Source organism: Rhinopithecus bieti, unplaced genomic scaffold (genome assembly GCF_001698545.2).
Source record: "Rhinopithecus bieti isolate Rb0 unplaced genomic scaffold, ASM169854v2 scaffold_788, whole genome shotgun sequence".
NCBI classification, from domain to species: domain Eukaryota; kingdom Metazoa; phylum Chordata; class Mammalia; order Primates; family Cercopithecidae; genus Rhinopithecus; species Rhinopithecus bieti.
The window spans coordinates 3,538,130-3,552,740 of NW_016803416.1; the positions used below are offsets into that span (position 1 = coordinate 3,538,130).

The window sequence follows — 14,611 nt, forward strand, 5'->3', positions numbered from 1 at the left end:
CCAAAAAAAAAAAAAAAAAAGAATAGAGGCAAAAAAAGTAAATACACCTATTATTTGAACAGTCTCCAACTTAAACTGAGATATATAAAAACCATGAGAAAATTAGAAAGTAAACTATACCTTCTGTAGAAAATAACTTTGAAAGCTCATAAAGTTGTTTGTTTTCACAATGTTTGGACAACTTTTACAACAAAACATCCTAGTAAAGAGTGACTTCATGGCTGGTGGTCCTGTCCACGTGCTCACCATTGAATTTGCAATCTGCAAATAATTAGAAAACAAAGTAATTTCCATTACCAATGCAAACATACTTTTAAATAAAACAGTTTCTTAAAAGTTATCAATACTATAACTGCATTGGTTTTTCAACAACTTCACTTCTCAGAAATTTATAACAATTTAGCATTTTATCACCATTTCCAAGAAACTATACAAACTCACCCTGCAGAAAAAATTCTTTTTCCAGTCGGGCATGGTGGCTTACGCCTGTAATCCCAGCACTTTGGGAAGCCGAGGAGGGTGAATCACCTGAGGTCAGGAGTTCAAGACCAGCCTGGCCAACATGGTGAAACCCCATCTCTACAAAATACGAAAACATTAGCTAGGCATGATGGCGGGTGCCTGTAATCCCAGCTACTTGGGAGGCTGATGTGGGACAACCGCTTCACTCAGGAGGGGGAGGTCGCAGTGAGTCAAGATGGCACCATCACACTCCACACTGGGTGACAGACTCCGTCTCCAAAAAAAAAAAAATTATTTTTCCTTTTCTTTGAGATGGAGTCTTGTTCTATCGTTCAGACTAAATAAAGCGCAGTGGTGCGATCATGGCTCACTGCAACCGCTATGTTCCAGGCTTTCCTGGGCTCCAGATTCTCCTTCCTCAGCCTCCTGAGTAGCTGGGACGACAGGTGCACACAACCACACCTGGCTAATTTTTGTATTTTTGGTAGAGATGGGGGTTTCACCATGTTGGCCAGCCTGGTCTTGAACTATTGACCTCAAGTGATCCGCTTGCGTCGGACTCCCAAAGTGTTAGAATTACAGGCATGAGCCACTGCACTCGGCCAAAATAATTCTTACGTGTACTTATAATTATTTTCTACAAGTTAATTTCTAAATGGCAGTATTAAGTTTTAGAAAAATATGTATGCAAAAGACTTATATTTTGAATAGTCTGTCTTTATTCATTTAGACAGATATAATTCTAATATTTTAACCTCATCAGACAGAAACATCATCATGAATTTTAAATAAGGTTTTTCAATCTACCCTAACTGCACAAAAAGCCAAATGCAGTGCTACTATTCAAGCCTGCAAGCATGCTTTACAAAAGCGTATCTTGCTTTACCCTATGTCTTGCTATTGATATTTTAGGGTATATAAAATCATGCCCGAAAAAAATGAAATTATGATTAAACAACATATTCTACAATTTTATAGACCTGCTAAGATTTTAGCATACAGGGATCACAAAGATCTTTATAGAAACAATGAAATTATATTCTCTGCAGATGGTTTTATCAAAGAAAATCACTGCTTTCTCTCACATATCTGAGAACACAGGAATGAAACTACTCACTTATTATCATTAAAAATAAATCAAAACCATTATTAACTTGTTGAAATATAGGACAAATGGATTTAACAGTGAGGAAGGCAAGCAAGAGTCACTAAATGGAAAATGAACCTACTATCAAGTTTTTAAAAAATACCTGGAAAACATTATTCCTGGCCAAAATTTAGTCTGCATTTTTCTGGTTTCCATTTGTTCTACCTTCAGATAATTTGCATCTAAAGAAACATATTTGGTTTTCTTAATTAACTTTTCTAGAATATTATAGAGTCTACCATTTTAAGTTACTTATCACTAATACCAATTTATAAACTCAAATCAATGTGAATAATTATTACAGTGGGATAATTCAGATTAATCAATCAATTGAGCACAGTGGAACATGGCGGCACATGCCTGTAATCCCAGCTGTGTCGGGGGCTGAGGCAGGAGTATCACTCAAGCCCAAGAGTTTGAGACCATCCTGGGCAACATTGTGAGATCTTGTCTTTATTTAAAAAAACAAAATACACACATACACACACACACACACACACACACACAAACACACACAGAGATTTCATGTACTTTAATGTAAAACATCACTCAAATCAAGAAATTGCTCACCAAATATATTCTTCGCTTTAAAAATGTGGTTGACAATTCAACAAAATGGTGAAAATTCTCTTTGATTTTAAAATCTCTAACTTCATTTTGACAATTATAAAATTATTCTGCATATCTATTTTCAGGTCAAAACATGTTTCTTTCAAAACAGTCCTATTAATTTAAAAGCATTTGGCAAAAGCTTTCAAAGAATCAGCTACCAAGTAAATTTAAAGACTAGGTGAATTTTAATTCATTTTCAGAGATGCAAAGAATACATACAATAGTCATCTTATTTCCTTTATGCTATATATAATCTCACCTTTGCAAGACAGAAGCAAGCTGACATTCTTACTCTGTAGAAACACTGCTCTTGTTCTAATATATCAGTGAGTGCAAGCCGAGATGCTGGAGTAGGGAATTTTTCCAAAGCCAAAATGGATTCCTGCTGTGCAACAACATCTCTCTCATACCGGAGCTGATACTGCCACATAAAATCAGCTTGCTCAAATTCTACCTTTCTCAATACCGACATATCTGGGTCTATCCTTATCCACAGCAAAGGGGAATCGGCACTGAAAGAAAATATAATTTTATTTTAATTTTAAACTTATAATCTACATACTTAGAAAATAAATACAAAGCATTTATTAACCAGGTTCCCTTTTAGATGTAGTATTCAAGACTGCCTGGAGTTTTACTGTATTCATTTTTTAAAACTGCACTGACAAATTCCTCATAATGTTTAACATGTATCAACTTTCTCACAATGTCTGATCCATATCCACCTTGCTAAAAAGACAATCAAAAATAAGAAAATATTAATTGTCTTTTACAAAGGATACTGAATCTCTCATTTCCCATCTCAAATTATTTTGATGATTTTGATTGGTGATTATATGAGGCAAAAAAAAGAATGAGACGAATTTCTTGTTCAGCTGACTTAAAACTTTTAAAAACACTAGACTCATGATTGCCTTTTTCAAACAGCAAGTTCTGAAATCATAATTTGGAGGCATATCACAAATTTATTTTCATGTATTTCTGAAAGTAACAAACACTGTTTAAAAAATCTAGTCTATGTCAACACTTTCATGAAAAAAAACACCACCTGTAATATTAGTTCAAATTCAGCAAATATTATTGCATGCTTACTACAGGCAAAGTACTTGCTATGAAAAAATCAAAATTAACACTGATCTCAGCTGGGTGCAGTGGCTCATGCCTATAATCCCAGCACTTTGGGAGGTCGAGGCTGGTGGATCATTTGAGGTCAGGAGTTCAAGGCTAACCTGGCCAACATGGTAAAACCCCAAATCTACTAACAATACAAAAATTAGCCAGGCATGGTGGCATGCAGCCAGGCATGCAGTAAGCCAAGATGGTGCCACTGCACTCCAGCCTGGGCAACCAAGCAAGACTCTGCCTCAAAAAAAAAAAAAAAATTAACACTGATCTTGAAGGGCAAATGAACATAATCTATATATAAACAGTAGTGATAATCTGGCAATCAAGTTAGTAAATAATTACAGAGGTTTTATAAAAAATATACAGGTACAGAATGGGCAAAATCAGAAAGTCTGAGCTGTATCATATTTAAAAATAAAACACTGTCAATCAATAAATATTACCACATAAAGTTTAGAACAGTGGTTTTTAAATTGTTTCGCAAGCATAGGGAGACTTAAGGCACCCCAGACCTTTGTTCTAAGGACAAAGAATCAATATCACCCGGGAGCTCATGAGTAATGCAAACTATCAGGCCTCACTAGTGTACTACTGGATCAGAAACTGCATTTTGGGAAGGTCCCCAACTGATTCGCATGCACGTTATAGTTTGAGCACTGCTCTAGAGGCCACCAAGAGAGAACAAGAAAGCTGCCTAGTCAAAGTTGTGCCCACCCCTCAACCATAATGCATTTCCTCTTAATTTCACCTAGGCCCTGCAGACTTACTTTTATCTCTTTGATTAGTTATGATTTTACATAAACTGTTTTAACATAGGGTTTCTATTAAATTAAAAAAATTTTAAAGCACTCATCTGGAGGACAGTTACATGCTTTTACATATGCATAATGAAGTAGACAAATGATAATGCAGAAAAATTATAACCTTATATTTAAGTTAACTAACTTACTCCATTGCAGAAAGATCCATGTCAACTTCCTCCCCATTCATCAGTGGGATTTTTTTCTTTTTATTCCTACATTTAAGAAAAAGTAGGTTAGAAAATTGTGAGATTTCTAATTCTGAATGGAGATTAACAGCAGCTAAAGTTCAAATAAAGGATTTCACACAACATTGAAAGCTATCCTTAGGAAACATGGATATCAAATGTAATAAAATTTAAATAGAACAAAGTCTGTTTATTTAAAAGCTGGTGGGAATCCAGTAAATATCAAATTGCTTTCCTGATCAAATGTTAACAAGAAGCATAAATATATAATAAAATGTCAACCTAAAACATATATTCCAAGAACTGGTAGCTGCAATTTTGTATAAAAAAGGGGATATATCAATAAAGAAAACTCTTAAATAGAAAAAGGATCAGGCTTGAAATGGGAAATGAATAATTCTGAGTTGTCTGCTGCATATACGCAAAGTTCTGTCCTACATGAATTAACTAATAAAGTATCGTAAGAGTACTGATCATATGTAGAACCAATTAATATGCACAAGATTCAAGATAAGCAAAAACAAAAGCAACTGTTTTTATGTTAACTGGGGAAGGGCAAATAAAAACAGGAACAGAGAAAAGTTTTCCTGTGTTCCTCATACCAGAGAATACTCAAATGACATGCTGTTATTACAGAGAAAAAAACCTGAAAATAGCAATCAAATGTTACCAATTTCCAAGGTGGATAGAACAAAAAGAAATAAGTATCTCACTCTGATTTAAGAAAGAATTTTCTCAGAGTAAGAATGACTGTAAGATTTCAGAATCAAGTTCTTTAAAGGACTTCAAAGTCAAGAGACACTCTCATCTACCTGAGTGAACTAAACACGGTCATGAGTATAACACTTCTGTTCCTGAAAGTTAGTATTTCTCCAGCAAAGCACAGATATGTTCTCATCTCTCACTATTCAGAGTACATACTAATTGTTGTGCCAAATAAGTGGTAAATGAAAAACATATTAAAGAAAAGTGGGAATTTGCCTTTGAAATATATAGAGAATATTCTGAAGGGGCATGATGATATAGAGAAAAAAAAAAAGACACAGCAAGATGCAGAGGCTTTTCATGACATATTGAGCTCTTTCCCTTCAATCACCATTTTTCTAATATTTCCTGTCGGTATTAATCCAACAAGACTAGTAAGAATGAACCTATTTGTCTTGAATTTTTTTCTAGTACCAAAAACTCGAACTTCCATTCTCGCCCCTTGGCCTCTACCTTCCAACAAAATGAGGATTCTTAAAGCTAAATGTTAAAAAATTCTTACTTAATTCTAAAGATAAAAATGTCATCAAGAAGGCAAGCAAACAAAGAATGTTTGGTAATACTAACTGGAAGTAAAATGAGGAAAAAAAGATATCTGATAGCATGTTCTCTACCTAAAAAAGTAGGTATACATAGGCTGGGCATGGTGGCTCATGCCCGTAATCCCAGCACTTTGGGAGGCCGAGGTGGGCGGATCATCTGAGGTCAGGAGTTCGAGACCAGCTTGGTTAACATGGTGAAACCTCACCACTACTAAAAATACAAAAAGTAGCAGGGGGTGGTGGCAGGCGCCTGTAATCCCTGCTACTTAGGAGGCTGATGCAGGAGAATCGCTTGAACCAGGAGGCGGAGATTGCAATGAGCTGAGATCACGCCACTGCACTCCAGCCTGGGTGGCAGAGCAAGACTCTGTCTAAAAAAATTAGGTATACCTAAAACCACAAAAACCCCAGAAGAAAACCTAGGTAATACCATTCAGGACATAGGCATGGGCAAAGGTTTTATGACTAAAACACCAAAAGCATTGGCAACAAAAGTCAAAATTGACAAATGGGATCTAATGAAACTGAAGAGCTTCTGCACAGGTAAAAAAGCTACCATTAGAGTTAACAGGCAACCTACAGAATGGGAGAAAATTTTTGCATCTATCCATCTGACAAAGGGCTAATATCCAGAATCTACAAGGAACTTAAACAAACTTACAAGAAAAAAACCAACCCCATCAAAAGTGGGTTAAGGATATGAACAGACGCTTCTCAAAAGGAGACATTTATGCGGCAAACATGAAAAAAAGCTCATCATCACTGGTCATTAGAGAAACGCAAATCAAAACCACAATGAGATACCATCTCACGCCAGTTAGAATGGCCATCATTAAAAAGTCAGGAAATAGCAGGTGCTAGAGAGGACGTGGAGAAATAGGAATGCTTTTACACTGTTGGTAGAAGTGTAAATTAGTTCAACCATTGCGGAAGACAGTGTGGCAATTCCTCAAGGATCTAGAACCAGAAATACCATTTGACTCAGAAATCCCATTACTGGGTATTACCCAAAGGATTATAAATCATTCTCCTATAAAGACACATGGACATATGTTTATCGCAGCACTATTCACAATAGCAAAGACTGGGAACCAACCCAAATGCCCATCAATGATAAACCGGATAAAGAAAACGTGGCACATACACACCATAGAATACTATGCAACCATAAAAAAGAATGAGTTCACGTCCTTTGCAGGGACATGGATGAAGCTGGAAACCATCATTCTCAGCAGACTAACACAGGAACAGAAAACCAAACACCACATGTTCTCACTCATAAGTGGGAGATGAAAAATGAGAACACATGGACACAGGCAGCGGAACATCACACACCAGGGCCTGTTGGGAGGTCGGGGTCTAGGGGAGGAATAGTATTAGGAGATATACCTAATGCAGATGACGGGTTGATGGGTGCAGCAAACCACCGTGGCCCGTGTATACCTATGAAACAAACCTGCACGTTCTGTACATGTATCCCACAACTTAAAGTATAATTTTTAAAAATTAGGTATACTACAGAATTTTTATTTTGGCATTTTAGTCTGTGAGATTTGTAGTTTACCTTTCAATTTATAGTTATTATGCAATGCCTACCTTCTACTTTTGGAATGGCAGGGTATATCGTGTTTAAGGCTGTTTTCTTCAATTTGCAGTGTATGATTGAAGGATCCATCTAACTCCTGCACTGTCACTTTAAGTGGTCCCTTTTTAAAAAAACAACACACTGTTCAGAGATGTGATTTTAAAAATACCAATATGTATGCTTATGTGTAGAGAGAAATATAAATCAAGATATAAAATGATACTACACAAAATGAGTATCTGGAGACCTAGATAGGTAATTGGTGCCAAAGAGGGCAACTGGAAGATTCTGAGTCCCCTGATATCTCTGTACCTCCTCTTCCCTTCTTTGACAAAGCCAATGTTTTCACAATTTATCCTCTGCAAACAAAATCTCATTAATTTCTAAGTAGTAACCCATCCCTAAGTCCCTCTTCTATTGAAACTGAGGAGATAGCAGTACAAAGGCCATTTTGGAAAAACACTTACCACATATTTCTGAGTTCCAGGAGACGTATAGTCCTGTTTTATTTCCAATTCCAAGACATTTCGTTTTCTATTAAATGCAAAACTTCCATAAAATTTTACCACTCCACTCTGATCTCTGAAGAATTGTAAAGGAAATTTTACATACGAAAATGAATATGTACTAAACAAAATAAATTATCCATATCAGTATTATTAATTTTCAAGTGCATTCCCACCAGTTCAAAGTTTGAGAGCATACTCTACTGTAAATCAGGTCGCAAAGTATTCAAAGTGCTTGTGAAAAACGCTTTCCCAGATTTAAATAAAATTTCTGAAACACTGACAAATTTGTGTTTTGAAAGAAGCAGAACCACTATACAAGGTTATTAATATAATAAAGTGAAAAATGCAAAAATTGCAAAATTCCAAGACACCAAATTGTGCCAACCCCTAACTACGTCCACAAGTCACCAAACTACTGCATCTCACAAGTAATCCCACAGGCCTCTCTGGTAGATTACTTACCTATTCTACCATCAAACCAGTTTTTTTACTCACATATTTTTTACTCACTAGAAAGTACTTTAAAATATGCCAAACTTTACAAATATATACATACGTGTGTGGACCTTGATGTCTAGTAGGAATCTCAGATGAAACAATTCACAGTTCATCATTATTTCTACCACTGTTTAGAAATATAAACAGTTCATACCTCCTTTAGTCCCCCTCAAACCTCTCTTCTTCCATCTTCCCCTTGCACATATACCTTATTCCCTTCCCCACTTTGTTGAACTGCTATTGAAAAGGATACACCCACTGCTTTATTAAAGGCTGAATATCTTTGCCAGAGACATTTGAAATGGATTTCAAAAACCCAGATGTGGAAACCAACATCTGACTCCACATATGTGACTGGAACTTCTGAGATGAAGCAGTACTAGCCAGACTTAGCAGTTTATTGAAAACCTGTAAGGATAAAATCATTTAGTAAGTTCATATAACAGATTCATTTCAATTATATAGAATACTCACTTTGCACTGTAACTTTATTATAGTCAATTATAGAAGACAATAATTTCACTATTTATTACACAGATTATTCTAAAGACTACCAGCAATAGAAATATGCAAAGATGTAAGCCGCCAGAAAACAAAATCATTCTTCATATAAACATTACTGAATGTTAATGATATACTGCATAATACTGTTCATTAAGAATTACAGTAAGAATAATATATAATACTGTGGGCAGCAAGTCACCCAGGTGCCAAGGCAAGAGACCAAGGGCACGAGCTGTTCCAGTATAATAAAGAAAATAGGTAAAATAAGAATAGTTATACTAGACATAGATCATAGATATGATTACATAGGAATATCATTAATCATTAGTTTGTAGCAATTACTCTTTATTACAATATTATAATAATCCTTGCTCTACAATTATAACCTAGGAAAAACCAGGTCATACAGAGATAGGAGCTGAAGGGGCACAGTGAGAAGTGACCAGAAGACAAGAACGTGAGCCCTCTGTCACGCCCAGACAGGGCCACTAGAGAGCTCCTTGATCTAGCGGTAACACCAGTGTCTGGGAAGACACCTGCTACCAAGCGGACCATGGTCTAGCAGTGGCGTCAGTGCCAAGGAAAAGCATCCGCTACTTAGCAGACTGGGAAAGGGAGTCTCCCTTTCCCCGGGGGAGTTTAGAGAAGACTCTGCTCCACTACCTCTTGTGGAGGGCCTTGACATCCGTCAGGCCCACCCACAGTTATCCGGAGGCCTAACCGTCTCCCTGTGATGCTGTGCTTCAGCAGTCAAGCTCCTGTTTCACTTTCATGTTCCACTCCGTACACCTGGCTCCGCCCACCTGGCTCCACCCTCTAGATAGCAGTAGCAAAATTAGTGAAAGTATTAAAGTCTCTGACTTTTCTGAAAAGAGCACAGAAGAAATAATGACGTAAGCTGTCCTCTCTCTCTCTCCGCCTTGGCTACCTAACAGGGAAGGGACCCCTGTCTGGTGGACATGTGACTCACGTGACCTTATCAATCATTGGAGATGACTCACACTCTTTACCCTGCCCCCTTTTGCTTTGTATCCAACAAATAACTGCACAGCCAGGCATTCGGGGCCACTACTGGTCTCCGCGTCTTGGTGGTAGTGGTCCCTCAGGCCCAGCTGTCTTTTATCTCTTGGTCTTGTGTCTTTATTTCTATGATCTCTTGTCTCTGCACACGGGCAGAAAAACCCACCAACCCTGTGGGGCTGGTCCCTACGTAATACCTATAATTTATTGTGGTATGAGTTTACACAGAAGCTAGAAATTAAGAAGTTAATGATACTCATCAGGATTTATATCACTCCAAAGCCTGAGTGGCTCTTTATGGACCATCTCTCATTTAATGTTTCTGTTCTTCATTCTAAAGGCTGGGTGCGGTGGCTCATGCCTGTAATTCCAGCACTTTGACAGACCAAAGCAGGTGGGTAGCTTGAGCCCAGGAGTTTGAAACCAGACTGGGCAACATGGTGAAACTCCATCTCTACAAACAATACAAAAATTAGCCAGGGGTGATGGTGCATGCTTATAGTCCCAGCAACTCAGGAGGCTGAGAAAGATGAGAGGATCCCTTGAGCCTGGGAGATCAAGGCTGCAGTGGGCCGTGACTGCACCACTGCACTCCAGCCTGGGCGACAGAGTAAGACCCTATCTCAAAAAACAAACAAAACAAACCAAAAAAAAGGCAAGGTGAAAGACAGAAAGATTAAAGAAACTGAACTTTACAGCAAACTTAAAATGCTTTAAAAAAAAAATATTTTTTACCTGTCTCTAAGAATGTTATCAATGAAAAAAAAATGGCTGAACATTTGGTTTCCACTCTCAACTACTAAATCACAACTATTTACACTGAAACTTGTTTAAAATATATGGCAAAATTTAGCAATAGCAAAAATAAACATCTTTTACATTGGTTTACGTTTTTCTATTGAAAACAGTTTAAAGTGGTATTTCATCCTTAATATAATGCAGAACACAAATTCATATGTATAGAAATGTTTTACTTTCATCCCCACAATTGTAATTTTTTTTTCTCTTGAGACAGAGTCTCGCTCTGTCGCCCAGGCTGGTGTGAAGTGGCACAGTCATAGCTCACTGCAGCTTCAACCTCCTGGACTCAAGCAATCCTCCTGCCTCCACCTCCCAAGAAGGTGGGACTACAGAATCGTGCCACTATGCCTGACTTTGTAATACAAATTTTTTTTAGATGGGGTCTTATTATATTGCCCAGGCTAGTCTCGAACACCTGGCCTCAAGCAATCATCCCACCTCAGCCTCCCAAAGTGCTGGGATTACAGGCATGAGATGCCATGCCCAACCACTACATTCTATCTTCATAAAAATCATGTGCTAAGTTGTTCTGGTATTGATATCCATTCTACATCTGAGGAAATGCAAATATAAAGCACAGGTTACTTAGTGGGCAAACAAAACTATAAATCCAGATGTCCTAACTCCTATTCTACAGAAACATATTCAGGTTGCACACATACAGATATTTATTTACCATTGTTAAGTTCTTAACTTTAATACTTACCTGTAGCATAAATTCCATACTGATCCTATTTTCAATCAATCTCATCACAAGGTGGGCTTTACACTGAAACATAGTGTAGTATTCCCAGGACAGTGTATGTGGATGCTTTATTGAAAAGTGTAGATGGGAAGCTGGACTAAAAAAAAATAAACACATTTACCTAATAAAGCAAATTTGACTATTAATAAACAATAAATTTCATGACCACATCAAGAAAATATCCAAAAAAACCTCATGGGAATATATAAACAATTTCCTTAGTACTAAGAAACATCTAAAAATAAACTTAACTGGAAGAAAATTATGAAGTTTTACTTAAGGACATAAAGGAAAATCTGAATAAAAAGAAACAAATAGCAAGCTCCTAGATGGGAAGATACAATACTGCAAATACTTCCATTCTCCCCAAATTCTTCAATATAATCAATGCAATTCCAATAAATATCCCAACATTGAAGCATGCACAAATGTACGTTAAGGATTGATTATATATATAAAACAAAAACCATTATAAAAGTACTAAAAGAAATGAAGGAAAAAATTTCTCTTTATAATTTTGGAATGGGAAAAACTTTCCTAAGAAAAAATATAAAATCTGGAAGATATAAAGACCACAATGACTATGTAAAATAAAAATTTTTGACATAATGAAAAGGATCATACATTTAGAGAAAGATAGTCTAGAAAATATTTATGACATACATGAACATTTGTTTACAAATTATCACTAGACAAAATAATGCTATGGTAAATATCTTTTTACACATGTGCAAATATTTCTGTATGATAAATGCCTAGAAGAAGAATTTCTTTTTTTGGGGGGAGCAGATAAGAGTCTCACTCTTGTCCCCAGGTCAAAGTGCAGTGGCACAATCTAGGCTCACTGCAACCTCTGCCTCCTGGGTTCAAATGATTCTCTTGCCTCAGCCTCCCGAGTAGTTGGGACCAGGCACCCGCCACCATGCCTGGCTAATTTTTGTATTTTTTGGTAGAGATGGGGTTTTGCCACGTTGGCCAGGCTGGTGTCAAACTCCTGAACTCTGGTGGTCCACCTGCCCAGCCTCCCAGAGTGCTGGGGTTACAGGCATAAGCCCCCGCGCTGGGCCAGAAGAATTTCTACATGATCACATACCTAGAAGAATTGCTGGATCTAAAAATTACCCATTGTACAATTCTGATTAGTACCACACTAAATTCCCCGTCAGAAACACTGTATTGAACTATACTCTCACAGTGTGCGAGTGGTGCTATGGTTTGTTTGAATGATGGTGTCCCTCCAAAATTCATATTGAAACTTAAACCCCAATGCAACAGTTTTAAGAGGGGTGGCCTTTGGGAGGTGATTAAGTCATCAGGGATCTACCCTCATGAATGGGATTAGCGCCCTCATAAAAAGGCTCCAGGCTGAAGGGAGTGTTGTCTTGCCCTACCATCCCTTCCACCTTGTGAGGACACAACATTCTTCCCCACTGGAGGATGCAGCAACTAGGTGCCAACTAGGTGCAGAGAGCAGCCCTCACCAGACACCAAACCTCCCAGTGCCTCAATCTGGAACTTCCCAGCCTTCAGAACAAGAAGTAAATTTCTACTGTTTATATTATTACCCAGTCTGTGGTACTTTGTTATAGTAGCATAAACAAACTATGGCAAGTGGTATCACACATCTCCTTCAAAATGTAGCATATTGGTTAAGGCAGGAGGATTGCTTGAGCCCAAGAGTTTGAGATCAGCCTGTGTAACAATGTGAGACCTCACTTAAAAAAAAATAAAAAACTTTTTTTTAATGTGGCATATTAAAACTTAAAATACTTTAATCAATTTGATATTTTAAAATTATTTTATATTTTACTTATTACTTCCAACCTTAAGAGCTTTATGAGTCTGTAAGCTTTAGCAAAGGACAGCAATAAGAAAAAGGTTAAATTCTGAGGTACAATGAAATACCATTTAGTTCTTAAATGGAATAATTTTTATATATAGTCAAGATTTATAATATCATCTCTGAACAATAAACATACTTATCCTTCTCTTTTCCTCCACCAAATATGGGATGTAGTAAAACTCCACCAGTTTTCAGTTCATATGCCACAATTCTGTCTAGCTCCTAAAAAATACGTAAAAATAGGAGTCAGTAAAATTTGTAAAGTAACATTTTTTTTACATACCAAATTTTAGAATTAAACTGAATTCTCATTTCCTAAAATCAGAATGTAAATTTCTTAAAATAAGTGAAATGTATTTAAAGAGTAGCTTATGTTCTTATAAATAAAGCAGCCCATGTAGCTGGCAGAATGACAAAAGCCAAAGACTTCCCTACTTTGTGACTTCAGGGCTGGGCAGCAGCCTGGCAACTTTTTCTTATGGCTGTTCTCAATCTCTCTGAGCTATCTCCAAGTTTATTTTTTCCTTCTCTGTATTTTGCTTCAAGGAATTCAGGTGAGTAAAAAGGAATGGGAATAAATTATGTCAGGAATCCATCATTTTAAAACTTCTCCAGTCTTCTCTAACATGACATAAATAGAACTTTAAAAAAAAGGGATTTTTTTTTTTAAAACAGAAAAAAAAAAAGCGGGGTGCAGGGGGTTGTTTTGTCTTGTTTTGAGACAGGGTTTTACTCTGTCACCCAGGCTGGAGTTCAGTAGCTGATTATGGCTTACTGCAGCCTTGACCACCTTGGCTTAGGTGATCCTCCCACCTCAGCCTTCCAAGAAGCTGGAACCACAGGCACATGCCACCATGCCTGGTTAATTAAAATTTAAAAAAACATAAGTGAAGGTGGGCACAGTGGCTCATACCTGTAATCTATCCCAGCACTTCGGGAGGCTGAGGCAAGTGGATCATGAGGTCAGGAGTTCGAGACCATCCTGGCCAACATGGTAAAACCACATCTCTACTAAAAACACAAATAATTAGCCAGGTGTGATGGCAGATGCCTATAATCCCAGCTCTCAGGAGGCTAAGGTGGAAGAATCACTTAAATCCGGAGGCAGAGGTTGCAATGAGCCAAGACTGTGCCACTGCACTACAGCCTGGGCAACAGAGTGAGACTCCGTCTCAAGAAAAAAGAAAAGTGGCCGGGCGCGGTGGCTCAAGCCTGTAATCCAAGCACTTTGGGAGGCCGAGACGGGCTGATCACGAGGTCAGGAGAGCGAGACCATCCTGGCTAACACGGTGAAACCCCGTCTCTACTAAAAAATACAAAAAACTAGCCAGGCGAGATGGCGGGCGCCTGTAGTCCCAGCTACTCAGGAGGCTGAGGCAGGAGAATGGCGTAAACCCGGGAGGCGGAGCTTGCAGTGAGCTGAGATCCGCCCACTGCACTCCAGCCTGGGCAACAGAGCGAGACT

General features: G+C 37.7%; 1 protein-coding gene across 1 annotated transcript in view; it reads right to left on the reverse strand.

Annotated features, from left to right (window-relative positions):
• Positions 1–13,364, reverse strand: part of TAF2 (TATA-box binding protein associated factor 2) — a 71,523-nt gene extending 58,159 nt beyond the window's left edge. The window contains exons 1-8 of the mRNA XM_017882937.1: positions 13,283–13,364; positions 11,265–11,400; positions 8,487–8,641; positions 7,694–7,808; positions 7,238–7,347; positions 4,296–4,361; positions 2,481–2,733; positions 121–261 (exon numbers count right to left, since the gene is read on the reverse strand). Of these exons, the coding sequence (XP_017738426.1) occupies positions 121–261; positions 2,481–2,733; positions 4,296–4,361; positions 7,238–7,347; positions 7,694–7,808; positions 8,487–8,641; positions 11,265–11,336 (912 nt within the window). The 5' untranslated portion in view covers positions 11,337–11,400; positions 13,283–13,364. The remainder of the gene's footprint in view (positions 1–120; positions 262–2,480; positions 2,734–4,295; positions 4,362–7,237; positions 7,348–7,693; positions 7,809–8,486; positions 8,642–11,264; positions 11,401–13,282) is intronic.
• Between the last annotated feature and the right edge of the window lie 1,247 nt (positions 13,365–14,611).